At 46.4% G+C, this 26,888-nt stretch overlaps 1 protein-coding gene across 2 annotated transcripts in view; it reads left to right on the top strand.

Moving 5' to 3' along the window:
• The window catches only part of LOC147097056 (uncharacterized), a 37,154-nt gene extending 21,051 nt beyond the window's left edge, over positions 1–16,103 (top strand). Inside the window, exons 3-6 of one of the 2 annotated variants that reach the window (XM_085972822.1) lie at positions 2,138–2,173; positions 3,167–3,337; positions 9,355–9,444; positions 11,480–16,103. In XM_085972822.1, the coding sequence (XP_085828948.1) occupies positions 2,138–2,173; positions 3,167–3,337; positions 9,355–9,444; positions 11,480–13,405 (2,223 nt within the window). In that variant the 3' untranslated portion in view covers positions 13,406–16,103. The remainder of the gene's footprint in view (positions 1–2,137; positions 2,174–3,166; positions 3,338–9,354; positions 9,445–11,479) is intronic. The other variant, XM_085972823.1, reaches the window with a different exon arrangement.
• Positions 16,104–26,888: the final 10,785 nt, after the last annotated feature.

Here is a 26,888-nt window from a genome sequence, read left to right as displayed (position 1 = left end):
TGGAGCCAAACAGAACTGGAGTAAAACAAGCATGCTGAAGTCAGTAAGGTGGAATCATAGAATGATACAGCACAGAAGGAGGCCATTTGGCCTATCGTGCCCATGCCGGCTCTTTGAAAGAGCTCTCCAGTTAGTCCTACTACCCTGCCCTTTCCCCATAGCCCTGCAAATAGTTTCCCTTCAAGTATTTAACACCTGGTATATTTATCACACTAATGTAAAAATTGCTTGGGACAGGTGCTTGTGAACCAAATACTTTAAAGAAACAGAACTTCCGGAGTACCGTATAATTATTTATAAAATAAATGTATACCCTAGCTTTAGTATTTCCTCACCGCTTTATGCCACACAATCTTCCCAGGAACCTGTGCAATGTCACCGGCTCCTCGAAGAAGCCCAGGTTGATGCACCTGTTCCAGCAGAGATTCCTCCGGGATGGCCCAACAAAGATTGCAAACGTGTTGTTTCTGTCTTTGCAGGAGCAGTTCTGCATTCTGTGCGGCACAGTCACTTTGTGAAAGGTACATCACAACCTGTAGGGTAGTGAGAGATCGCAGGATGGAATTTCCGCAGGGGTTCTCCCGATCTTCCGCCGTAACTTCGGTCGAAACCCCGGGGAAAACGGCGGAAGGTCGGGAGACGAATCTTATTTGGATGTCGTGTCCTTCTTGCCATCCTAATCTGTGGATTGGAACAAAATGAAAACTTAAGGGAGGAGTCGTTCAGTCAGTTGAAGTGAATGGCAAGGGGGAAGCCTGTATAAGAATGAATAGAAGAGCAAAATACTGCGGATGCTGGAAATCTGAAATAGCAACAAAAAGTGCTGGAAGCACTCAGCAGGTCAGGCAGCATCCGCGGAGAGAGAAACAGTGTTAACGTTTCTGGTCTGGGACCCTTTGTCAGAACTGGAAACAGTTAGAGATGGAACAGGTTTTAAGCAGGTGCAGAGGCAGGGAAAGGGGGGAGGGGAGGAAAGAACAAAAGGGACGGTCTGTGATAGGGTGGAGGGCAGGAGAGATTAAATGTTGCAAATGGGGATGGCCGAATCATCAACAGCTGCCACCTGACAAAATGGGGGCTGGGGTTATTATCTGAAATTGTTGAACTCGATGTTGAATCCGGAAGGCTGTAAAGTGCCTAATCGAAAGATGAGGTGCTGTTCCTCGAGCTTATGTTGAGCTTCATTGGAACAGTGCAATAGCCCGAGGTCAGAGTGGGCGTGGAGCGGAAAATTAAAGTGACAGGCGACCGGAAGCTCGGGGTCTCCCTTACAGACTGAACGGAGGTGTTCCGCAAAGCTGCGTTATTTAAGAATGAATAGACTTGCTTTGAAATAGGCCTTGGTCAGATAAGGTTTGCTCTCGAACCAACATACAGTACAGGTAGACTATCCTTTATCCGAAAACCTTGGGACCAGCTGTGTTTCGGTTTTCGGAATTTTTCGGATTTCAGAAGGTTTTCACCTCCGTATCTGACAACAAACACTGTTGCTTAGCAACAGCTTGTAAACACTCGGGCCCTGCCTTGGAAGCGTCTCTGAAGCTGTTGCTAAGCTACAGAGACTCTTTCCACAGCCTGACTGTTTTTTAAAAAAAAATGCTAGGGGAAGAAAAAAAAACCTAACAAAACGGCTGCTGATTTCTGCCGTTAGATTGAGGTTTCTGGCTCCCCCTGCTCCGTACCTGAATTCCTTGAATTAGCGGGGGTCTGGGGCTCGACTGCCGCCGCCAGTTGTGGGAAAGCCAGATATTGGCTGACTCCTACACTAAGCTGGCCCACAAATCAGGTCCGGGGGGGGGGGGGGAGGGAAAGAAAAGACTATCGGACGGGCCGTTGCAGCTATCGGACGGGCCGCTGTATTGTTGGGTTCACTCTCCCGGTACCTCCTTCACACTGCCCGGCTCGGCCTGCAATCTCCTACCCAGGAGGGAACTCTGTGACCCTCTGCCCTGCTCACAGGGAAAGGCAGAGCTCCCGGACCACTCCTGTCATGTTTGGCGCCACGCGGGTCGTGTCGTGCGCACGACTTACGCTCCACGAAAAAACTTTCGGTTTTTAGAGGTTTTTGGTTTTTGGAAGTGCGGATAAAGGATAGTCTACCTGTAATGTGTTTCTTTGCTCTGTATTTATTTCACAGATGGAGGAGTTATTGGAAAAACAAGCTGCTGATCAGGTAGGAGTCTTCCTACTTGGAGTTTGTTCCAAACAGATTAAGTATCTTGGGATTCATTGACAGAGTGTCTAACCTATTAATTCCAGTTACTGCCATTCAGGAAAAACTCAATTATTTAAAAAAAAAAAACTTAGGTAGTTGTGTTTGGGCTTGTATGTATGAACGAAGTCACTAGAGTCCTTGAGCAACATATGGGAATACTAATGTGAGCATTTAATTACAAATCGACTGTTGGCTGGCTGCCATATGCCCTGTTATACAAGTCCATTTTTACTGTCCCCATGTCCATTCTGTAAGAACATTGAGCACGGTTTGTTTCTTGTATTGCTCTAATGCCTGGCTTAACTGCTAAAACATGAAGAAAATATGAAACTTGAAAAGACCATTTAGCTCATTCCTCCCACGGCATTTGCAGTACGTCCTATTATGACTCTACCCTGCTTATTTAATTAAGAGGGGTGACTAACCATGGATAATTTCCAGGCAGATTCGACTCTCCACAATTTCTCCCTGGCCCCTAAAGATTCCTTTGTGAAAACTCCAGGTTGTCATTCTATCATTGCACCCTGTGTTCTTCAACCCCAATCAGTGGTATTCCACACAACATTTCCAGTACCCTCCAGCAGCACAGAAATCATTACATACTGTGGAGTATTTGGTCACTTCTCCTTATAACGTTCAATTCTGTTCTTCTCCAGATATTGCTTCAGCTTTTCTTTTTAAAGAGGAGTTAACTGACACCATTCATTTTGTTGGGAGTCTGTTGCCGATATCTCTTACCCTGTGGGAGAAAGACAGAATCTAGACTCACTTGCGACTTTTTAAACTTCATCTATACAAGTGGTGTATATTTTTTCGTATTGACCTTCACAAGTTGCCCCTACAGTTACACCAGTACGTTGTACATGTGGACAGATGGTCATTGAAACGGTGTTTTCTGTGTATGCAAACCTCTCCGAGGAGTACAGTTGTTTTGTATTGGTCCTTGTTTAGGACACCCAAGAAGACCTTGAAGAGAAGTACGTGGATGCAGTTCAGTCGATCAGTCATTTGGAAACGGAGAAGACTTTACTTGTATACGAGGTGGAGCGACTGAGGGACATTCTGGAGGGCACGGAGGAGGAGCTGGCAGAGCTCCACCGAAAACACACACAGATAAGCAGGGTATGATCAAGTGTGTCCTCTGCTTTCAAGTTTACTTGCAATTCAAAGGAGCTCCATCAAATTGTCTTCAAGACAATAACCATCATTAGAAGGTACCAATAAAGCCTGGAATTGTGTCCCCTCCTGTCTATACAGCTCCATCATAAAGTCCCAATACTCCCCCAACCCTAACCTAGAGTCCCTAATATTAACCTGCTCTCGCCCATACTGCTCCATATTCTGACATATTCATGTTCTCCATGGATTCTGAAGACCTATTTAGTCCTTTTACTTTATTAGCATACTAATATTTGCATACTAATAGTCTTAGCCCAGTGTTTTATGCCATTATTCCTCCTCATAAAACTGCCTACAATCCAGCACCAAGATAGGGCACAAGACTAATATGATAGCAAAATACTGCGGATACTGGAAATCCGAAATAACAACAGAAAACGCTGGAAACACTCAGCAGGCCAGGCAACATCCGTGGAGAGAGAAACAGAGTTAACGTTTCAGGTCAAAACCCTTCTTCAGAACTGAGGGGAAAAAAAGGCAGGAAATGAAGCAGATTAAAAGGCCAGTTAGAGTTAAACTGGCCTTTTAATCGGTTTCATTTCCTGCCTTTTTTTTCCTCAGTTCTTGTTGTGTATGTACCTTTAAGAGAATAACTGGTCTCAGACTGCAGTACCGGCAGTGACCACCCCTGTATAAAAGGCGCTAGTGAGCCTCTGTTGTTTTCAGTTTCACTATTGACTTCCATCAGTAAAGACGTGTTTTGTTCAACTCCTGCTGTCCGTGTCTCAATCATTCACGGACGTAATACTGGCGACGAGCAGATACGAACCTACCTACAGTCTGCACCACCTCCTGGGATCCATTCCTACAGCGAAGTGAGCAGAGGTCGAGGCCAGAAAGAAAAGAAAGTAAGAGGCAGTAGAAACGGGCGTCGACCGTGGGCATCCGCCCTGTGTTGCGGAGTTGAAGATTGCTGGAGAAGCTGTCGGAAGCGGGGCCTGGTTCCTGTCGACGGTGCTTCAGCTAATCGGGCTGGTGGCAGGTAGTGCACTGATCCTTCCTGGGCTGCGGCGGTCGCGAACTCGAGCGGGTGGTTTGCAACGGGGCCGAGCAGCGTTGTCGGGAAGAAGAGAGAGAGAGGGTGGAGCACACAGGGCGCGGCCGGTGCTACGAAGCCGGGCTGCGTATAGACCCGCGAAGAGGGAGGCAAAAGTCCCACAGGGTTGTTCCACGACGGGAAAATAATAAAAAAAGAAATATTAAACGCGCAAGAAACCGCGAGGAGCTGCAGGTTGCAACGGGAACCGCGGAAAGCAGCGCTAGCAACAGCGGGGAAGAAGGCAAAGCGCGGGAGGCGCCATTTTGTTAAATCGGGGAAGAAGGCAAAGCGCGGGAGGCGCCATTTTAGATTTGCAAGATGCCGAAGACTGGCTGTATCACTGCTTTTGATAATACAATAGAGGACTGGACCACGTATGTGGAAAGAGTCGAGGTATATTTCAAGGCAAACGAAATAGCAGAGGAGAAAAAGGCATCGATATTGCTAAACTTAATGGGCGCTAGAGCGTACGGCCTATTGCGGGACCTGATTACTCCAGCCAAACCGAAGGCGAAGAGTTTTAACGAAATTGTTGCTGTCCTACAGGAACACCTAAACCCTGCACCGCTGTTGATAGCAGAAAGATTTAAATTCCACAGGAGAACTCGGCATAAAGATGAGAGCAATGCTGAGTACCTTACGGAACTACGCAAGCTATCAAAGCACTGCCAGTTCGGAGCAGGACTGGCAGATACCCTACGGGACAAATTTGTCTGTAGACTCCTGAGTGAAGGAACACAGAAGAAGTTACTCTCAGAGAAAGAGCTGACGCTAGATAAGGCTTTCAGCGTGGCAGTATCGTATGAAGCAGCAGCCAGGGGAGCTGCAGAAATTCAACAAAAACCACAGGAATACGGCACCCACGAAATGACACGGATTTGCAAAATGTTATCGCTGCGGCAGAAATAACCATGACCAGAAGGACTGCTGGTCCAAAGACAAAATATGTAGGCAATGCGGGAAGATGGGACACATTGCACGAGTTTGCAAGTCTGGGAAGAAGACCAGCGACAACAAAAAGGCTACTAAGGAACCGTACAAGAAAGTACAAAAGATGACGGACAGTAGTTCCGAAGACCAGATGAGCGATAGTGAATCCGGGAACAGGAGACTAAGCTGTCTCAAACTTCACAATGTAATCGCAAAAGAGGATCACCGAACCATTTGGGTCACCCTCACGATAGCAGGGTCCCAAGTTAAAATGGAATTGGATACAGGATCAGCGCTAACCGTCATGAATCGACGAGACTACGAGCGGCTATTTTCACACATACCCTTGAGAGAGACATCCATCGTCTTGACGACGTATACGGGGCAAAAAGTATACCCCAGAGGAAAAATAAGGGTGCCTGTCGAATACAACAGCAAGAAAATACGGAAATTGTATCTCTACATACTGCCAAATGGTGGACCACCGTTATTGGGACGGGAATGGATCAGGAAGACAAACTTAGATTGGCACTCCATTCATGCAATGACGGTGGACGGTAAAAAAGATGAAGACGTCACTCCTGGACGATTGTTAACAATCTTCGCTAACGCCAAGGAGGTATTTCAACAAGAACTAGGCACGCTTAAAGGCGTAACCGCCTCGATAAAAATTGAAGAGAATGCAGTTCCCAAGTTTTTCAAAGCAAGACCGGTACCATATGCAATTCGCCCAGCCATCGAGGCAGAGCTGGAGAATCTGGAGAAGGCAGGCGTGTTGTCTAAGGTCGACTGGAGCGAGTGGGCGACACCCATCGTTCCTGTCATGAAGAAAACGTTAAGCTATAAGTCCGGGGAGCCAAGGAAGATTCGCATCTGTGGGGATTTCAAGGTGACGGTGAACCCAGCCCTTCACACAGTACAATATCCTCTTCCAAGGATAGAAGACATCTTCGCCTCACTGTCTGGAGGGAAGCGTTTTACAAAAATTGACCTAGCACAAGCATATTTGCAGATGGAGGTTGAAGAATCCTCTAGGAAGTATCTCACGATAAACACTCACAAAGGTCTTTACCAGTATCATCGATTGGTATTCGGAGTAGCATCGGCTCCAGCGATATGGCAAAGAGCGATGGAACAAGTCCTGCAAGGGATTCCGGGGACTCGGTGTTACTTGGACGACATCCTTGTGACAGGTGAAGATGACAGTGAACACCTTAACAACCTAGAACAGGTGCTCACTAGACTACGGGAACATGGGCTGCGAGCCAACCGCCCCAAGTGCGAACTTTTTAAGAAACAGATATCGTATTGTGGCCACGTGATTGATGAAGAGGGGTTACAAGTCCCCTGACAAAATTGAAGCGGTTGTTAAGGCCCCAGCGCCTGAAAATGTGTCGCAACTGAGGTCATTCCTCGGATTGGTGAATTACTACCATAAGTTTTTGTCGACAATTCTGCACCCACTGAACGCCCTGCTACGAACGGGGGTAGCGTGGAAATGGAGCGATGATTGTAAGCGTGCTTTTCAGAAGAGTAAGGACTTAATCACTTCAAGGGAAGTATTGGCTCACTACAACCCAGCACTGCCGATCAGACTGGCGTGTGATGCGTCTCCCTACGGCATTGGGGCGGTACTGTCACATAAATTCCTTGATGGTTTAGAGAGGCCGATAGCTTTTGCGTCACGCTCGTTAACTTCTGCCGAGCGTAACTACGCCCAGATTGACAGAGAGGCCCTCAGCCTAGTGTGGGGGGTGAAGAAGTTCAATCACTACCTGCACGGTCAAAAATTTACTCTACTAACCGATCATCAACCTCTTGTCTCCATTTTCAACCCTCAGAAGGGCGTACCGATAATGACAGCACAAAGGCTGCAGAGGTGGTCCCTTTTCCTAGGGGCACACCAATATGACATCAAGTACAAAGGAACTAAACAGCATAGAAATGCTGATGGATTGTCACGCCTACCGTTGCCGACGGTGGAAGAAGACCTTGCAGTAGATCCAATGGAGTTATTCCACTCGACCATAGTCGAATGTCTCCCTGTGACGAATGCAAACATAGAAAAGGAAACACGGAATGACCCGACACTATCACGGGTCTATGATTTAACGGTGAAGGGATGGCCAGCACATGGCGAACCACTGCTGCCCGCATTCTCGCCGAGAAGAGAACAGCTGTCAGTGTGCAGAGGAACCTTGATGTGTGGATCCAGAGTAGTAATTCCACCTAAGTTGACGGATAGAGTGCTCAATTAGCTTCATGAGGGTCATCTGGGTGGGGTAAAAATGAAAAATTTAGCCAGAGCGTTTGTGTGGTGGCCGGGAATCGATAGAGAAATCGAAGAGATGACCAAGAGCTGTGCAGGATGCCAGAAGGTCCAAAACGCCCCACCACAAGCTCCTCTGCATCCATGGGAGTGGCCCTCATCTCCATGGCAAAGGGTGCACGTTGATTTTGCTGGTCCCTTCATGGACTCGATGTTTTTAATTGCGGTGGATGCACATTCAAAGTGGCCAGAGGTAATAAAAATGTCCTCAACCACCACGGAAAAAACTATCACAGTTTTACGAACCATATTCGCCAGGAATGGGCTGCCTGAACAGATTTGCTCTGACAATGGACCACAGTTTGTGTCTGAAGAGTTCCGGAGGTTCTTAAAGAACAATGGTGTTAAGCATTACACATCTGCCCCATATCATCCAGCCACTAATGGATTGGCCGAGAGGTTTGTCCAAACATTCAAGAAAGCTATCAAGGCAATGTGTAATGAAGATATACCCCTACAACACAAGGTGGACAACTTCTTGTTTGCCTACCGGAATGCGACACATGCGGTTACCAACCAAACTCCAGCCATGATGTTCTTCAATCGAAGACTACGATGCCGCTTGGATTTGATTAAGCCAAACGTCCGAAGAGATGTGGAGAACAGGCAGTTTCAGAATACGAATGAAAGGCCGACCAGGAGTTTTAAGATAGGTCAACCAGTTTTGGCCCGGGACTACCGCACTGAGAAATGGCAGCCAGGAATGATTTGTACACGACAAGGACCTCTCATGTATACTGTGGACGTTGGGGAGAGCATTGTAAGACGCCATGCTGACCAGATTCTAGAGTCACTGGAAAACGTCAACTCCACACCACGATCTGATACACCTGGTAATGAAATCGACATTCCAATTGCAGCTACCGCAGAACTGGTAATATTGGAAGCAGATGAACCAAACAACGACATTGATCCTGACTCAACATTGCCAGAAGAACCTGATACCCAAAAGAGGCGTTATCCAGACAGAATCAGGAAGCCTCCTCAAAGACTGAACTTATAATTGCTTAAACTTAACCAATGTATCTAGCAGCCGTAATTGTGATTGTAATTAGTTATCATTTAGTTGTTAAATGAATGTTATGTACTGTTCATCTAAAAGGGGAGGAATTGTTTATGTACCTTTAAGAGAATAACTGGTCTCAGACTGCAGTACCGGCAGTGACCACCCCTGTATAAAAGGCACTAGTGAACCTCTGTTGTTTTCAGTTTCACTATTGACTTCCATCAGTAAAGACGTGTTTTGTTCAACTCCTGCTGTCCGTGTCTCAATCATTCACGGATGTAATAATTCTGACGAAGGGTCTTCGACCTGAAACGTTGACTCTGTTTCTCTCTCCACGGATGTTGCCCTGGCCTGCGGAGTTTTTCCAGCGTCTTCTGTTATTTAGGGCACAAGACTATCTGGTCTAGGAGATGTCACTGGAGGAACAAGGGTGCTCTTCACAGGCTGGGGGTTAAAGCACATCGTTGCGACAGTATAGAGTGAGCTTTACCCTCCGTGTGGCCTGGATGTGTTTGAGGCAAAAAGAAACAAGATCTTTCCTTTCCAAGCAATAGCATCCCTCGACTTAAGTACAAAAGGACGGTAAATTTAAAAAGAAATAAAAATGCAATCTGTTTGCTGTTGAGTGATTGTTGTTTTCTCAATCTCATTAACAGGAACTGGAGACAGAGAAAGTTGCCAAGCATGTCTTGCAGCAGAAGATTAATTGCATGGAGGAGCAGCTGGAAGAACGAAAGAAAAGTGAGGTAAGAGGTATTAAAGCAAAGTCTGGCTTGCAGTGCATTGCACCCCCCCCCCCCCCCCCCGGACCTTGGGGAAATTACATTTGATCAACGGTAAAAAATTCTCTTGGAAGTTTTGGGTGTCAAGTGTAATCTGCCTAACCCTTTCACCCAGTTCCTCCTCCGGCCCCCACAGATGTTTACCAGTTCCTCGCCACCCTCCTGAACTCTCAGGCCATGAATCGCTCAAGCCTAAAGCCCAATGTGCTTTTTTTATTAATTCATTCACGGGATGTGGGCGTCGCTGGCAAGACCAGCATTTATTGCCCATCCCCAATTGCTCTCGAAGGTGGTGAGCCGTCGTACGCTGCAGTCCGTGCTTATTGTCTTTCGTAGCAGTTGAGAGTCCAACCACATTGCTGTGGGCCTGGAGTCACATATAGGCCAGACCGGGTAAGGGCGGCAGATTTCCTTCCCTAAAGGACATTAGTGAACCAGATGGGTTTTTACAACCATTACTGAGGCTAGCTTTTTTTTCCTGATTTATTTAATTAACTGAATTTAAATTCCCCAGCTATAGTAGGATTTGAACTCCTGTCTCCAGATTATTAGTCCAGGCCTCTGGATTACTAGTCCAGTAACATAACCACTGTGCTACCGTACCCGATTGTCCCCCATCCCACTGGACCCAAGGAGATGATGAGCACGGCCGACGAGGAATACTGTCGGAATACGCTGAACTGTCAGTCCTTCAATGCATCATTTTATGTCCCTGTAATGTGTCCCAACCTGAGACAGGATGTCAATATTGCACAATATATTTTTTTCAAAGTTCCATTTCCTAATTATAAAGCCCCGAGTTGATTTTTATTTTTATTTAATTTCCCTCATATAGAATTACAGCACAGAAGGAGGCCATTCGGCCCATTGTGCCTCAGCCAGCTCTTTGAAAGAACTATCCAATTAGATCCTGCTCTTACCCCTCGCCCTGAAAATGTTCCTTTTCCAGTATTTATCCAATTCCCTTTTGAAAGTTTCTATTGAATCTGCTTCCACCGCCCTTTCAGGCAGCGCATTCCAGATCATAGAAACTCACTGCCTAAAAAAAGTTCTCCTCATCTTCCCCCTTGGTCCTTTTGCCAATTACCTTAAATCTGTTTCCTCTGGCTATCGCACTCACTGCCAGTGGAAACAGTTTCTCCCTATCTATATCAAAACCCTTCCTAATTTTGAGCACCTCTATTAAATCTCCCCATAACCTTCTCTGCTTGAAGGAGAACAATCCAACCTTTTCCAGTCTCTCCACATAACTGAAATCCCTCATCCCTGGTACCATTCTAGTAAATCTCCTCTGCACCCTCTCCAAGGCTTTGACATCCTTCCATAGGAACAGGTCATTCAGCTCCTCGAGCCTGTTCCGCCATTCAATGGCCACAACACTGGAGCTGAGGTCTAACCAGTGATTTATAAAGCTGTGGCTCAGTGGGCAGCACCCTCGCCTCTGGGTCAGAAGGTTGTGGGTTCACGTCCCACTCCAGAGACTCGAGCACAAAAATCTAGGCTGACACTCCCAGTGCAGTGCTGAGGGAGTGCCGCACTGTCGGAGGGGCTGTCTTTCGGATGAGACGTTAAACCGAGGCCCCGTCTGCTCTCTCAGGTGGATGTAAAAGATCCCATGGCCACTATTTTGAAGAGGAGCAGGGAAGTTCTCCCTGGTGTCCTGGCCAATATTTATCCCAACATCACAAAAACAGACGATCTGGTCATTATCACATTGCGCACAGCAAGCTCCCACAAACAGCAAATTGGCTGCCACGTTACAACAGTGACTACACTTCAAAAAATACTTTAAAGGGCGGCGGTCGTGAAAGGCGCTATAGAAATGCAAGTCTTTTTTCTTCTCATCTTCCTCCTTAGCTACCAAATGGGGGCAAGTAACTGAGCTGGCCAACAGGTGACTGCTTGTACATTCAAAAACAATTGTCATATATGTGCAATAGGCCATCCCTGCTACACCTGTAATTTCCATTACAAGTTAACTCATGTTGTTTTTCCACAGGACACTGAAATGGCTGCCAGAGAGAATATGGCTAAAGAGATTCCGAGCAACCTCGGACATCAGGGAGACTCGGCTGCAAAGATAATGGAGTTTAAATCCGACAATGGGGGGGAACGCACTGTGGAGAAACTTGCAGATGTAGCGCAGAAACGCTCAGGAAATGGCAGCTTTGAAACCAAATCCAACAGGCAGCATAAAACAGCTGGAGATATCTCCAATGGAAAAGCACAAGAGGGAAGAGTGAGCATAGTCACCCAACAGGGTGCTGATGATGCACGTGTGGAAGAATCCACTGGTCTGATTAAGGATAGTGAGAATGTAACAGTTATAGAAAAAGTGAACAGCATTCATCGTTCTGAGATTCAGCGAGACCAGTCGAATAAAGTTATGGCAGACAGTAGAAGTGAAGCTTTAGAACAGTTGGAATTGGGGAGTGAAGAAAAGGACGCAAAGTATAAGGAAACCAAAGACCACGAGGAAAAAGAACAGAGAGAGCGAATATTGGAGGTAAGTAACGTTGCTTCCGAGGGCACTGTACACAAAAGGGAAATGAATGAGGGAGATGAGGCTGGAACAAGAGAGGAAGTATCCAATGAAGAGCGATTGAGTAACACAGTGGAAGGGGGAGTAAGAAAGCAAGTTGAAGGAGAGAAAAAAATAATGATGGAAATGAGTGGTGGTAAAAACTTGGAGATGGTAAAAGAAAAACCAGTGGGAGTTTGTGGAAGCATGACGGAGGTTCTTCAGCAAGTGGATTTGATGCAAGACCACAGAATGACCCCTGGAGAGTCCAGATGGGAGGGAACGAAAGCGAAGACGCGGGAAACGGTAGCTTCAGAACTTGGTTACAAGAACATGGATAATCAGGCTGAAGAAATGGAAAGTGGTGGAGAGGATTTGGCTGGTGGAAGAGCTCAGGGTAAATGGCTGGAGAGTGGCAGAGAGGGAGGAGAGGTCACCAAACAGTTTCAGTTCACGGAGGAAACCGTTTCAAACTTTGTGAAAGATGGAGATTCTGTGAAGCTGAAACGGGATGTGTGGCTGGACCAGGATGAACAGCATGGCAAGGAAGTATTTGAGGATGCGGAACAACTAGAGAATGAAAATCCTGTAAAGAATCAAGAACTGGACAGACGGCTACAAGGATCTATAGATAAAGTGAACGAAGGAGAGGACAGCAGAACCAGAGAGCAAGACAAACTGAGAGAGGGAGAGAATGCCAAAGAAGAAGTAGATGCAAGAGAAGGTCTATCACAAGGGGACACTCGAGAAAAAGACGAGGAGAGGAATGAAACAAATGTTGATTTCGACATGGGAGAGCAGAAAACTGTAATGGATGGACAAGCACAGGTAGAAGGAAAAGAAACACAGAATGAAAGTGGCTCTGAACAGAACAATGGGGGGAAGGAGAAGGGGGCATTTGACATGTTGGAGCAACTGACTAAAAAAGTAGTGACACGGCAGAAGAGTTTCACAGAAAGTGAGGGGAAAGAGAACAGGGAGGACCGTGTTGATGGTCACAGGGGTGAGACAGATGGGGAAACAGAAGAGGAACTAAAAGAACCGAATGAAGAATATGTATGTGGTGGGATTGAGGAAAAAAATAATGATGAGTTGAGTAGGAAGGGACTGGTGGAAGGTGTACGAGAGCAGCCAGTCCCTGAGGGGACCAAAGCAGTGACAGAACTCCTTGAAGGAGCTGAAGGAGTAGTGGATGATCTCTCCGATGAGGAGATGCACGATGCAGCAGAAAGCATAGTGCCTGAACCAAAGACGGACACACGCGCTCCAGAAAGGAACCCAAACACTGAAGATGATCCTGAAGGCACAGCAACTAATGACGACACGGAGTTGAGGGAAAATTTAAGTACAAGCGAGAGCCCCAAGCGACACCTTAAACACCGAGACACATGCCAGGCTTCGTAGGACTTGGTCAGGTCTTTCAACTCTGGAGTATAGGAGAAAGGCTTCTTCAAAGTTGCATGAACTTTGCGCAAATTTAAATAGGATCTTTGAATCGTCTTAACGCCAATTTTTTTTTTTGTCTTAACGCCAATTCTTACTTTTGTAATCTTCACTTTTTATTTGAAAAGTAAATCACACTTAATAGAATGTAAATAAGTGGAAACATAGTTTTATTTTTGTTTCCCCTGATATTTTGTGTCTTAGACTATTAATTGACAAAGGAATAAATAAGAGTGCATCCCATCTTCATTATAAGGCTATTTTACTTTGTGTTATGAGGCGTTCAGTGTAGTGCACACCTTTTTATAATGTGCAAAATACCTGGTTAGAACCAGGCGTTTAATCTATTTTTTTTTTTCCCCCCCCAACACCCTTGATGACTTCTGAATCGACACTGGCTCAGTAACTAAGCCTTCAGTCTGTCACTGTGTCCTTCACTCTGACATTTAGCACTATATACTCCCAAATCAAAGCACAAAATGCCAGCGAGACACAGCAATAAGCTGTCTTACACACCTGACAAGCCATAAGCTGTCTTTTCTCCCCACAGATGCTGACTTGACTGGCTGCGTATTTCCACCCTTTTCTGTTTTTATTTCCGCTTTCCATCATCTGTAGTCTTTCCAGGAAGGTCCCAGAATCAGTCGGCAGTCTGTGCTGAGTCACCTCGGTGCCCCTGGATTAGGAAGTGTAAAAACTGGTCAGTGTTCCTCCTTTTAATTGCTATAAAACCCCTGCCCCAAATCTTGTTGGTGTATGGGCATCTGGTGAGGATGGGATTGGGTTTTGCTGTAATGCCTCTCCCAAGAGAATAGTCTGCTGACCGTCACTATCTAGGGTTACAAACAAAGAATTAGCAGGAGTTACTGGAGAGCTGCTGGTGTGGCAAGAAACCTGTACAAGCCTGGACAAACCTCCCAGGGTCTGAAGAAATTAGCAGTAAATCTGTACGGACTTGTGTGAATGTCGTGGCAATTCCGTACGAGCTTCTGCAGATCTGCCTGTATCGGTTTCCTGTCGCACCGGAAGTGTATCCCAGCCTCAGTTGGTGGTTTTAGGAACGCAAGGGAGAGAATTTAGGAATGTGTCCAAGGATAGAATCACAGAAGCTCAGGCTATTGGTGTGGCTTCAATCTATATTAGAGGTTAGAATTTAGTATTTCCATAGCATTTCAAGCTTAGTGTGTCACTATTTTCAGATGAGGCATTAAACCGAGGCTCCGTCTGCTCTCTCCGGTGCATGTAAAAGATCCCAGGGCACTATTTCGAAGAAGAGCAGGGGAGTTATCCTCAGTGTCCTGGCCAATATTTATCCCTCAATCAACATCACTAAAACAGATTATCTGGTCATTATCACATGGCTGTTTGTGGGAGCTTGCTGTGCGCAAATTGGCTGCTGCGTTTCTGACATTACAACAGTGACTACACTTCAAAAAGTACTTCATTGGCTGTCTTTCTTACTATCACCTATTACTTATTTTGGCTCATCTTTTGGCCTCCATTCCTCAACCAAGAGGGCAGGTAGGTAAGAGAGAGGTAAAAGGCACCCATCTCACTATCTTGCGTAGGTCAACAAAAATTACTGTTCAATGCAATGGCAGAGGGGTGGGGTGGATTTTCAACTTGGTCCCAAGACGGGCCTGAAGTCGCCCATTGTCGGGAGGCCCGAGCTTTTGCACTGATCCAGTCGGCGGGGGGGGGGGAGGGGGGTGAAGAACTGGGTCCTGACTGCTCCTGGCCCTGCAAAAATCGATTAAACAAAAAACTCCCCTTTTCCTGAGCAGCTTGCAGCAGTTCCCTTTTTAAGGACCGCCAGTTAGCCCGTTCAACACCAAGTACAACTGGGGACTAGCGTGCCCGGTGCATGCTCCGCCCACTTGAACGTTCAAATTGTAATTGGGGTCGTACAGTCGGCGTAGGACTCCCAATTTGCACATTCAAGCCTAGTCTCTCTGCCTGTTTTGGGCAGGAGTGCTGGGCACCTAAGGCCTGACTAAAAATCGAATTAGGCAAATAAGTGTCAGGCAAGAAACGGGCATTCAGCAGTTGAAAATCCCCCCCCCCCACCGTTCTAAAATAAAATTGAGACCCAATTCTTGCATCTCATAGAATGATCTAGCACAGAAAGAGGCCATTCGGCCCATCGTGCCTGTGCATCTGTAGCTTTTGCTTCTGCTGTGGAATGTTCCCTGTGTCGCCCACCACACCTCTGCCACAAAGCGATGGGTGACACACTTCCTCTCCACTGTTGACGCCCCTCCCGAGCCATTAAGGGATGTTTTAAGAGTGCAGCTGGACCTGCCTCTGATGTTTCCTCTCCGGATGGGACCAGCTCAGACTGGAATGTCACTGTGAGGGTCGACGCCTCTGCAATACTGCTTCGCTGTGGCACAACCTGTGAGGGCCCTAATGTCGCTGGTTTTCTCAAATCATGGTATTTGAATTCGGAAGCGTTCCTATTTTAACAGGATGTCAAATGTGCTGTAGCCCTCAAAAGTACTGAATGCTGAAATCTGCAGCTTCCTGTAATGCATGCTTTCTTCCACTAGAGGGTGTGATCAATGTACTGGATGTTGAGTCAGTTTTGACAGTGATCAGTAAACAGTTTTTCATATTCTTGTACTTTTGAGCTGGGACAATAAAATCTAAATGAACAAGATGTATTCTTTTGATGTTGCCCATCCCTGTTTCAGGGGCACACCGTCTTGAGTTTGTTATTTCCACTGCTGCAGCTGTACAAAATGCTTCATCGAAACATGTTCAAAATAATATTTGCATGCATTTTGCATTGAGATCAGATTGATTCAGGTATGTGTTTTTGCACCTGTGTAGATATGAGAACAGTACATCCGTCTTACTACCTTATGTCCAGGCTCCAACCACTGCTTCCGGGTTAGACAGTAATTTACACGTTTTTAACCCTCCAATCTAGTTCCATATTCGCTGCTCACAGTGCAATCCCTTTTATATTGGGGAGACCAAATGCAGATTGGGTAATCGCTTTGTCAAACGTATCTGTTCTTTCTGCAAGTGTGACCTTGACCTCCCTGTGGCTCCCCACTTTAATTTCTCCTCCCATTTCCACTCTGACCTCGTTGTCCTTGGCTCTACACTGGTCCAACCAAGCTTTGGTTTTATTCGTTCACGGTATGTGGGCGTCACTGGCAAGGCCAATATTTATTGTCCATCCCTAATTGCCCTTGAGAAGGTGGTGATGAGCCACCGCTGCAGTCCGTGTGGTGAAGGTGCTCCCACAGTGCTGTTAGGGAGGGAGTTCCAGGATTTTGACCCAGCGACGATGAAGGAACAGCCGATATACTTCTAAGGACGGTGTGTGACTTGGAGGAGGTGGTATTCCCATGTGTCTGCTGCCTTTGTCCTTCTAGGTGGAAGAGGTCGCGGGTTTGGGAGGTGCTGCCGAAGAAGCCTTGGCGAGTTGCTGCAGTGCATCTTGTAGATGGTACACACTGCAGCCACGGTGCGCCGGTGGTGGAGGGAGTGAATGTTTAAGGTGGTGGATGGGGTGCCAATCAAACGGGCTGCTTTGTCCTGGATGCAAACTTCAGGACATTATTTCATCTTTCCCTGGACGTTCTGCAGCCCTCTGGTCTGAACATTGACACCTTGGGACCTTGGCTATAAGCTTCATTTTTCCGCCTTTTTTTTTTTCATCCATTTTCCACTTCTATCCCTTCCATTTTTGAACTGTTTTCACTTCCCCTTTGTCTTTCTAATGCCTTCAATGCCTGGTGGATCTTTATATATCACCCACACTTTTCCTCTTTCCACTTTTTTAAGCAACCTGTTAACCAGCTATTAAACCCCTTAACTGTTTCTCCCTGACATTGGCATAGACAGCTCTTAACTTCTGCCCGCTTTACTTTGTTCAGTCCAATAAACACACACTATTTTTCCCGGTTTCCAATTCTGATGAAGGTTTTCCAGTTTTTATTTGGTTTCCAACATTGGTTTTATTCTCCTGTTGCTTTAAGCTCTATACTGAACATGCTTAGTTCCAAGAACTGTTGGAGGTGCACCACCAGAATAGTTCCAACAACAATAACTTGCATTTATATAGCGCTTTTTAACAGAGTAAAACGTCCCAAGGTGCTTCACAGGAGCGTTCTGAAACAAAATTTGACACTGAGCCACATAAGGAGACATTAGGACAGGTGACCAAATGCTTGGTCGAAGAGGTAGGTTTTAAGGAGCGTCTTAAAGGAGGAAAAAGGGGTTTCAGAGGGAATTCCAGAGCTTGGGGCCAAGGCAACAGAAGGCACGGCCGCCAATGGTGGAGCGATTCAAATGCGTGATGTTCAAAGAGCAGAATTAGAGGAGCGCAGATAGCTCAGAGGGTTGTGGGGCTGGAGGAGATTACAGAGATAGGGAGGGGCGAGGCCATAGAGGGATTTGAAAACAAGGATGAGAATTTTGAAATCGAGGCGCTGCTTAACGGGGAGCCAATGTAGGTCAGCGAGCACAGGGGTGATGGGTGTACAGGACTTGGTGCGAGTTAGGACACGGGCAGCCGAGTTTTGGATGACCTGAAGTTTATGTAGGGTAGAATGTGGGAGGCCAGCCAGGAGTGCGTTGGAATAGTCAAGTCTAGAGGTAACAAAGGCATGGATGAGGGGTTCAGCAGCGGATGAGCCAAGGCAAGGGTGGAGTTGGGCGATGTGACTGAAGTGGAAAATAGATGTTTTTAACAATGGCCCCCAAACAGTGGATTTGGAATTGGGACAATTGGCGTCAATTTATTGGTTGAAACTGTCAGCTGGGGGAGTGGATGCAGATTTCTCTCGCAATGGGAAAAGCCCACACAGGAATTTTCATTCGGTGGAAATCTCTGTTCCTGTCTCCTCTGATGCAGCCTGACTTGTAACAAACTTGAGCCTACCGCGGCACAGAAGCTTTCCCCACAGTTTTACACGATGAGTGCGCACATTCCCCTCTCCTGGAATGATTTTCCCTTGTGGAGGGGTCTTGGCAGGCAAGAGCTGGGGGTGAGAGCTATTGATAAAGCAGGGACAGTTAAGATAGAGATAGGAACTCGAGTATATCCTACTAGGTATAGGCAAGATCCGGGCAGCACTGTTCAATCACTGGCAGAAGGCCACAGAAAATAAACTAAAGCAACACACTGGCTCCAGAGAGCAAAGGCCTGAACAAAAGGATTACATTCGCCTGAAGCTAAGCTAGGTTCAACAGGATTTTCAATAAGCCAGGTTATGGAGGAACTGCCTGTACTGTGCTGGTTGTAAATAAACTCCTTTCTCTCTTTTAATCGGCAACAAGCTGCTGCTGTCTGTTTTCCATCATTTCAATGTAGGATTTTAGCACGAAACTGGCCCGAGCTCACCAGAACGCTCGCTCCTGCTTGCAGTTAGGGTTGCCAACCCTCCCTGATTATTCCAGGAGTCCCCCGGAATGCAAGATTGATCTCCCGGGCACTTGCGAGCAACCCAGGAGAGAACGACTTTGCATTCTTAAAAGGTGAGACCGCACCTGGAGCACTGCGTACAGTTTTGGTCTCCATATTTAAGGAAGGATATTCTTTCATTGGAGGCAGTGCGGAGAAGGTTTACTTGGTTGATTCCTGGGACGAAGGGGTTGACTTATGAGGAAAGGTTGAGCAGGTTGGGCCTATACTCATTGGAGTTTAGAAGAATGAGAGGTGATCTTATTGAAACATAAGATTCTGAGGGGGATTGACAGGGTGGATGCTGAGAGGATGTTTCCCCTAGTGGGGTATCTAGAACTAGGGGTCATAGCTTCAGAATAAGGGGTCGCCCATTTAAAACAGAGATGAGGAGGAATTTCTTCTCTCAGAGGGTCGTGAATCTTTGGAATTCTCTACCCCAGAGAGCTGTGGAGGCGGAGTCACTGAATATATTCAAGGCGGAGATTGACAGACATTTGAACTACAAGGGAGTCGAGGGGTACGGGGAGAGAGCGGGAAAGGCCAAGATTGGATCAGCCATGATCTTATAGAATGGCGGAGCAGGCTCGAGGGGCCGATTGGCCTACTCCTGCTCCTGTTTCTTATGTTCTAAGCCTCCCCGTGTCCCTCGCCCACCATCATGCTTGTCTCCCTGGTGTTCGAGGCTGTGTAGATGCAGCTGTCTGTCTGCTGTTGACCCCCATTTCAAGAAACAGCAAAGTTATTGATGTATACGGGCAATTTGCTTATAGATTTTGTCCAATCCTGGCACACATGACATATGTCTACATAATGTGATTCCAAAACATTCCTGTCCAACTTGTGCAGCGAGATTTTTTTTTTTTTAATTGTGTATTATGACAGTTATCTTACATTATCTTAGGAATGCTAGGGTACTGAGACACTCAACTAAGGTAAGTGCAAATAGCGAGCAAACGTTCTGTCATCAAATGAAACCTCCACCCCCAGGCATACATTCAAGCAAAGTTGGCAAACTATACTTACAGTACAAGTGGCGTTCAAGGAGGCTTTGAGGGTGTCCTTGAAGCATTTCCTCTGCGCACCTGGGGCCGAGTAGAGCGCTTGTTTTGGGAGTCTCGTATCGGGCATGCGGACGATGTGACCCGTCCATCGGAGCTGATCAAGCGTGGTCAAAGCTTCGATGCTGGGGATGTTGGCCTGAGTGAGAACACTGACGTTGGTGCGCCTATCCTGCCAATGGATGAGAGCCCCAGGTGGGCAGAGGAAACGCTTCAAGGACACCCTCAAAGCCTCCTTGAAAAAGTGCAACATCCCCACCGACACCTGGGAATCCCTGGCCCAAGACCGCACAAAGTGGAGGAGAAGCATCCGGGAAGGCGCTGAACACTTCGAGTCTCTTCGCCGGGAGCATGCACAAGGAGCGCACACCAACCCAAGCACCCCACCCACCCGCCCCTTCAACCACCATCTGCCCCACCTGTGACAGAGACTGTAGGTCCCGCATTGGACTAATCAGTCACCTGTGAACTCATTTTTAATGTGGAAGCAAGTCATCAGAGGGACTGCCTAAGAAGAGAAGACGTGGTGTAATGTGATGGCAGTCCTCCAGGCTAAGTATGCCTTACAGGAACATACTCTTTGCATTCAATTCCCCTTACAGTTAGCACTGGTCAGTAAACGAGGAAGCAAACCAGGATTGAGGGCAATTTGTCAGGAGAAATTCCAGGACCTTCCTGTCATTTCGGGGGTGGTAGGAAGCTGTCCTAAAATGTGTCCCAGGCCGCCTCTTTATACTTCCCACACAGAAACAGTGCAACCCTTATTTACAAACCCATTATTGGTCCTGACAGTGGCTGAAAAGATTGTGGAGCCCCCTTAGAATCGGTGTTTTAAAAAGAGTATTCCAGGTAAGATAGTTCTCAATAGGGAAAGAGGATTGATACATGGAGGGGAGGGCGGTAACCTCAGCTGATCCTGTGTAAGTCTTGCAGGCTGCACTGTGGCATTGTAGCTTGTCCTTACCACACTGACCAGCTGCTTTATCTGTCCGATGTACATTATTTGTTTGTTTCTTCAGCTTAGTTTGAGGTTGCAGCTGTTCGTGAATGACATTTGAAGTTACTGTTTACAGGATATGGGTAATGCTGGTAAGGCAGTTTTCATTATCCACCCCTTACATTCATAGTGTATGTGGTACAGTATGATAATGAGTGAGCCTTACAAAGTGCTTTGCAGATGGCCCAAAGTCCTTTTATCTCTTGCTGTCACCTATTTTTCCCCAGTTGCCTGAGAGGATAGCCAAGAAGCTTGCTCCCAGACCTTTGTTAATGCCATTCTTGTGTTGGTCACTAGAAGGTGTGAGAAAACATTGTTGGACTGATCCATCCTTCACTTAGTGCTTCCCCACACTAATGTCTGGAATAAATCCCGGGATGCAGGATTACAGTTATGTAGATTGACGGGAGAAGCTGGGGTTGTTCTCCGTGGAACAGAGAAGGTTAAGAGAAGATTTGATAGAGGTGTTCAAAATCATGAAGGGTAAATAAAGAGAAACTGTTTCCAATGGCTGATGGGTCGATAATGAGAGGGCACAGATTTAAGGTGATTGGCAAAAGAACCAGAGGCGACATGAGGGAAAACTTTTTTACGCAGCGAGTGGTTAGGATTTGGAATGCGCTGCCTGATAGGGTGGTGGAGGCAGATTCAATAGTAACCTTCAAAAGGGAATTGGATAAATACTTGAAGGAGAAAAAATTGCAGGGATATGGGGAAAGAGCGGGGGAGTGGGACTAACTGGATTGCTCTTCGAAAGAGCCGGCGCGGACTCAATGGGCCGAATGGCCTCCTGTGCTGGAGTATTCTATGTCAGCTGAAACTGAAAACTCAGCAAAGCGGATGATTCAAAGCTGCAACAGTGCATAAGCTAGTGTAATTCTCTCTTTAAAAAAATTGGTAAGTTCCTGGAATGTCACTGTTTTTCTAATTATAAAAATACAAATGAGCAGGGTCACTGATTTGCAGTGGTAGTCAAATTTTGTTTTTACTGCACAAGATTCTTGTTTTTTTCACTATTGTATCAAATTCTGTCCATTTTCCATGACAACTGTAAATCTGAGGCCTTGCACATGAAGAATCATGTAATGCACTTTGTTTTGTTTCATCAGTAAAAACAAGAGTTCTTTCAGGCTTGCATTCTGATTCTTTCAACCAGCCAGGAATTAGCTGCTTGGAGAGGTCTCTCTGGTAAACTCAGCAATGTGATCGTGCATATACTTATTATACATCAGTAGCTGAGAATTGTCACAGATAAAAGTCGCTGACTCAAATGAACTCTCGCCTCCAATGATTTCTCACGTTCAGCTAGAGGGACTCGAAAGAAAGACTTGCATTTCTATAGCGCCTTTCACCGGACGTCCCAAGCGCTTTACAGCCAATGAAGTACTTTTGAAGTGTAGTCACTGTTGCAAACGCAATGTGATAATGACCAGATCATCTGTTTTAGTGATAAATATTGGCCAGGACACCGGGGATAACTCTCCTGCTCTTCTTTGAAATAGTGCCAAGGGATCTTTTACATCCACCTGAGAGAGCAGACGGGGCCTCAGTTTAACATCTCAGCCGAAAGACGGCCCCTCCGACAGTGCAGCTCTCCCTCAGCACCGCACTGGGAGTGTCAGCCTAGATTTTTGTGCTCAAGTCTCTGGAGTGGGACTTGAACCCACAACCTTCTGGCTCCGAGGCGAGAGCGCTACCCACTGAGCCACGGCTGATGCAATAAAATGGCTTTACTTACCACATTTAATTTCACAGTTTTATTAATTAGTCAATTAAAAAAGGACTGCTCTGTTACTTGGAGAACAGTGCGATTGACAGCTCGGCTGTGTAATTCTTGCATCCAAGTTGGGATTTGTTTTATCCCCACTCCTCTCCTGAAGGTGCTGTACACTTCCATGGGCATCAGCAGCCCTCCAGCACCTCACCCAGGTGCCCAGTCTTGGCATGGCATTTGAGCTGAGCCCAAACCACACCTGATGCTCACACATACAATTTGTAGGATAGTGATAAGGAGCAGGAACCCAGCTAATTCCCCACACCGGGTCACTGAGCCCAATTGTAGCACCCTTCCTTCGCCCCACCTTTATTGCTAATCATTTGAGCTGTGTGTGTAGTTTAATTCCAATTTAACAGGGCACAGATTACTCCCTGATGAAAGGTCATCGACCTGAAACATTAACTCTCTTTCTCTCTTCACAGACACTGCCTGACCTGCTGAGTATCTCCAGCATTTTCTGTTTTTATTTCAGATTTCCAGCATCTGCAGTATTTTCTTTTTGTACCCCTAGTTCTAGATTCTCTCGCAAGAGGAAAGATCCTCTCCACATCCACCCTGTCAAGACCCCTCAGGATCTTATATGTTTCAATCAAGTCAAACTCTTCTAACCAGTTTATCTCATTGGGTCTTTGACTGCTTTGTTTAGCTGCCTTGCCCACACACTCAGTCCTGAAGTAGAAAAACAAAGGCTGCAATCAGCCTGTAGATTATGATTCTGATTCAGATTCCGATTCAGATTAGATTTATTTGCCATATGTAACAAGTACAATGGAATGCTTGTTCCCCGTAGGGACGCGTCAGCTATACATACAGCGCCGCGTTCAGAGTCAATACAATGGCTTCCCGTGGCAGTGGGAGCACGATGTCCCTCAGCCGCTCCGTCCTCCTCTTCACCGCGGCCTCCTCCTCACTGTTGCCGGCTCCACGTGTGGTGGCCTGCTTCTCCCGCTCTGTCCACCATGCCCGGCTCCCCTCCTCCCATCCGGACTGCGAGTTACCCAAAATGGAGCTGCCGGCCGACGTGCTGCAGCGTGTCGTGAGTCTGCTGCTGCTGCTCGTTGCGCTGCGCTCCTCTGCCCGACTCGCCGAACACATCGTCGGGATGTGAATGCTCCAATTCAGCCTCCTCTTCACTGTCGCACGCTCCACGGCCCGGGGCCTACTTCTCTCTCTTCACGGGTCGGCCTCTGGCTGCCATGCTTGGCTCCTTGTGAATTAATTGTAACTGTTTACTGATGCTGTAATCAGCTGTGGTACAATATACAAGTGAACAGAGGGATGCTGAACTCCAAGCTCCCCTTGACTAAAAAAACAAGCTATTCTTTGTTTCACGGTGTAGGTATTTTTTTAGGAAATAGACATTATGCAATTCTTCAAAAACAGAAAATGCTGGAAAGGCTCATGCAGCATCTGTGGAGACTTTATCAAAAATTGTTTTGACCAAGGCTCCATGCCCAAAATGTCAACTCCCCTGTACAGACGCTGCCTGACCTGCTGAGTGTTTCCAGTATTTTCTGTTTTTTATTTTCCAGGTTTCCAGCATCTGCAGATATTTTTTTCCCTTTTTGTTTATGCAGCTCTTCCCATGTCAAGTTGAATTGAAAGTTTGTGCTAATTGCAATATTTTTTCCCCCTAATCTTCCTGGCTTCAACAATGTCCCATGAACTACTGCGATAGCAAAATACTGCGGATGCTGGAAATCCGAAATAACAACAGAAAATGCTGGAAAAACTCAGCAGGCCAGGCAACATCCGTGGAGAGAAATTAGAGTCAATGTTTCGGGTCAAAACCCTTTATCAAGACTAAAGAGGCACAGGGAATGAAATAGATTAAGAGGCCAGGCTGGGAGAGAACAAAAGAGAAGAGACATTATTCAAAACGAGACGAGATGGTGATCGGACTAGTGGAGACAAAAGACGGCTCTAGATTAGGTGTGAAATGCGCTGGCAGAATGGGAGACAGCTGCCATGTGGGAGAGAAAAAAAGGAAAGGTGTGGAAACCAGAACAAAGGTGTGGATAAAAAAATAAGTGAAAATGTAATAGGGGATAGGGGCCGAGGTTATGATCTGAAATTGTGGAACTCGATATTGAGTCCGGAAGACTGTAAAGTGCCTAATTGGAAGATGAGGTGCTGTTCCTCGAGTTTACGTTGAGCTTCCGTGGAACAATGCAAGAGGCCGAGGACGGTGAGGTCCGAATGGAAATGGGGCGGTGAATTAAAATGACAGGCGAGATAGTAATAGGACAGGTAAAGAGACAAACAATGGCTCTAGATGAAGTGTGAAATGCGCTGGCAGAGTGAAAGACAGCTGCCATGTGGGAGAGAGAAAAAAAAGGAAAAGGCACAAACCAAAAGTGTGGATAAAAAATATAATAGGGGCCGAGGTTATGATCTGAAGTTGTTGAACTCGATATTGAGTCCGGAAGACTGTAAAGTGCCTAATCGGAAGATGCCATGAACTACTCGTAGTTTAGAGCAAGATAAACTAATAAATGGGTCTTTTAATTTGATTCTGTTCTTGGGAGAGGAATTTTTTTTTACAATATCTAGTTTACAGTTGTAAACTTTAATGTTCAGTAATGAGGTTGGTGTTATGTTCTGGTTTCTAGGTTACGATCTCAAACGTCCAAAGTTTTCCAATCTGCTGTTAGACATTGCCTTGCTTTAGTCTGCTCTTTTTTTCTGTCCCCCTCTTTGTCATGTGCACGCATGTCCCGAAGGTGTAATGCTGCCTGTGACAAACCACAAGCCCTAAACCAGCCGAGAATGGCTCTGGAAAATGCTTTAAAATTTTCATCCTACTTTTCAAATCCCTCTGTGGCCTCACTCTGTAACCTCCTCCAGCCCTACAACCCCCCCCCCCCCCCGAGATCTCTGCGCTCCTCCAATTCTGCCCTCGTGAGCATCTCCGATTTTAATCGCTCCACCATTGGCGGCCGTGCCTTCAGCTGCCTGGGCCCTGAGCTCTGGAATTCCCTCCCTAAACCTCTCTACCTCTCTCTCCTCCTTTAAGACGCTCCTTAAAACCGACTTCTTTGACCAAGCTTTTGGTCACCTGTCCTAATATCTCCTTATGTGGCTCGGTGTCAAATTTTGTTTATGTTCCTGTGAAGCGCCCTGGGACATTTTACTACGTTAAAGGTGCTATATAAATACACGTCGTTGTTGTACATTGACTCTCTTGTGATAGAATGGGCTAGTCCAGTCTTCAGATTGAGAAGAGAAGGATCAAAAATAAGGGAAAGAATTGGGTGGGGCAGGGGGGGACGATTGTGAGAGAAGAACTGTGTGACATTGATGGAATGAGAGAATACAATCAGATTTCAATTAATAATTGGAAACAAAGTGCCACAAAAAATTCTTGCGTGATATTGTAGTTTGAGCGGGAATATCAGTACATTATAATTAAAACTTGTGGCTCTTGGATGGTACACAATTTAATTTTCCAGTTCAGGCATTGAAAGGGTACCCCCCACCCACCCCACGCCAGCCATGCCCAAATTCTAGCAGATGAAATGAAACAATTATACAACACGTCTGCTTGCTGCTGCAGATTGTCTGAGGAAGGCAAGAAATGCTATTTTTTTTAAAGCTTTAAATTGCAACAGTTTGGCCGCTTTGATTTTTTTTCGTCTTCCCTTTCCTTCAGGTGCTGACTCATACTGGAGAACATCTCCATGGTTACCAGTAGCCCTCTGGCACCTCACGCAGGCAGCCATTCTTTATGTGTGAGCCTTGACACCGAGTGTTGGCAGGCTGCCCAACTGTGGGAATGTCCTACACCAAAGCCCGATCCTGTCCTCACGAAGCATCCACATACACACTTTCCAGCAGGCTCATCCTTGTTTTCAAATCCCTCCATGGCCTCGCCCCTCCCTATCTCTGTAATCTCCTTCAGCCCCACAACCCCCCGAGATCTCTGCGTTCCTCTAATTCTGCCCTCTTGAGCATCCCTGATTATAATCGCTCAACCTTTGGTGGCCGTGCCTTCTGTTACCTAGGCCCTAAGCTCTGGAATTCCCTCCCTAAACCTCTCCGCCTCGCTACCTCTCTCTCCTCCTTTTAAGATGCTCCTTAAAACCTACCTCTTTGACCAAGCTTTTGGTCACTGTAATGTATGTACCTTTAAGGGGGAGAACTACTTTTTACAGCTCCTGTATCCTGTAGTACCGGCAGTGACCACACCT

This window comes from Somniosus microcephalus, chromosome 33 (genome assembly GCF_052327205.1).
Source record: "Somniosus microcephalus isolate GS21.2 chromosome 33, FLI_Smic_1.0, whole genome shotgun sequence".
In the NCBI taxonomy this organism is placed as follows: domain Eukaryota; kingdom Metazoa; phylum Chordata; class Chondrichthyes; order Squaliformes; family Somniosidae; genus Somniosus; species Somniosus microcephalus.
The sequence above is the reverse complement of the archived record's forward strand: the minus strand, read 5'-3'. Positions and strand labels throughout refer to the sequence as shown.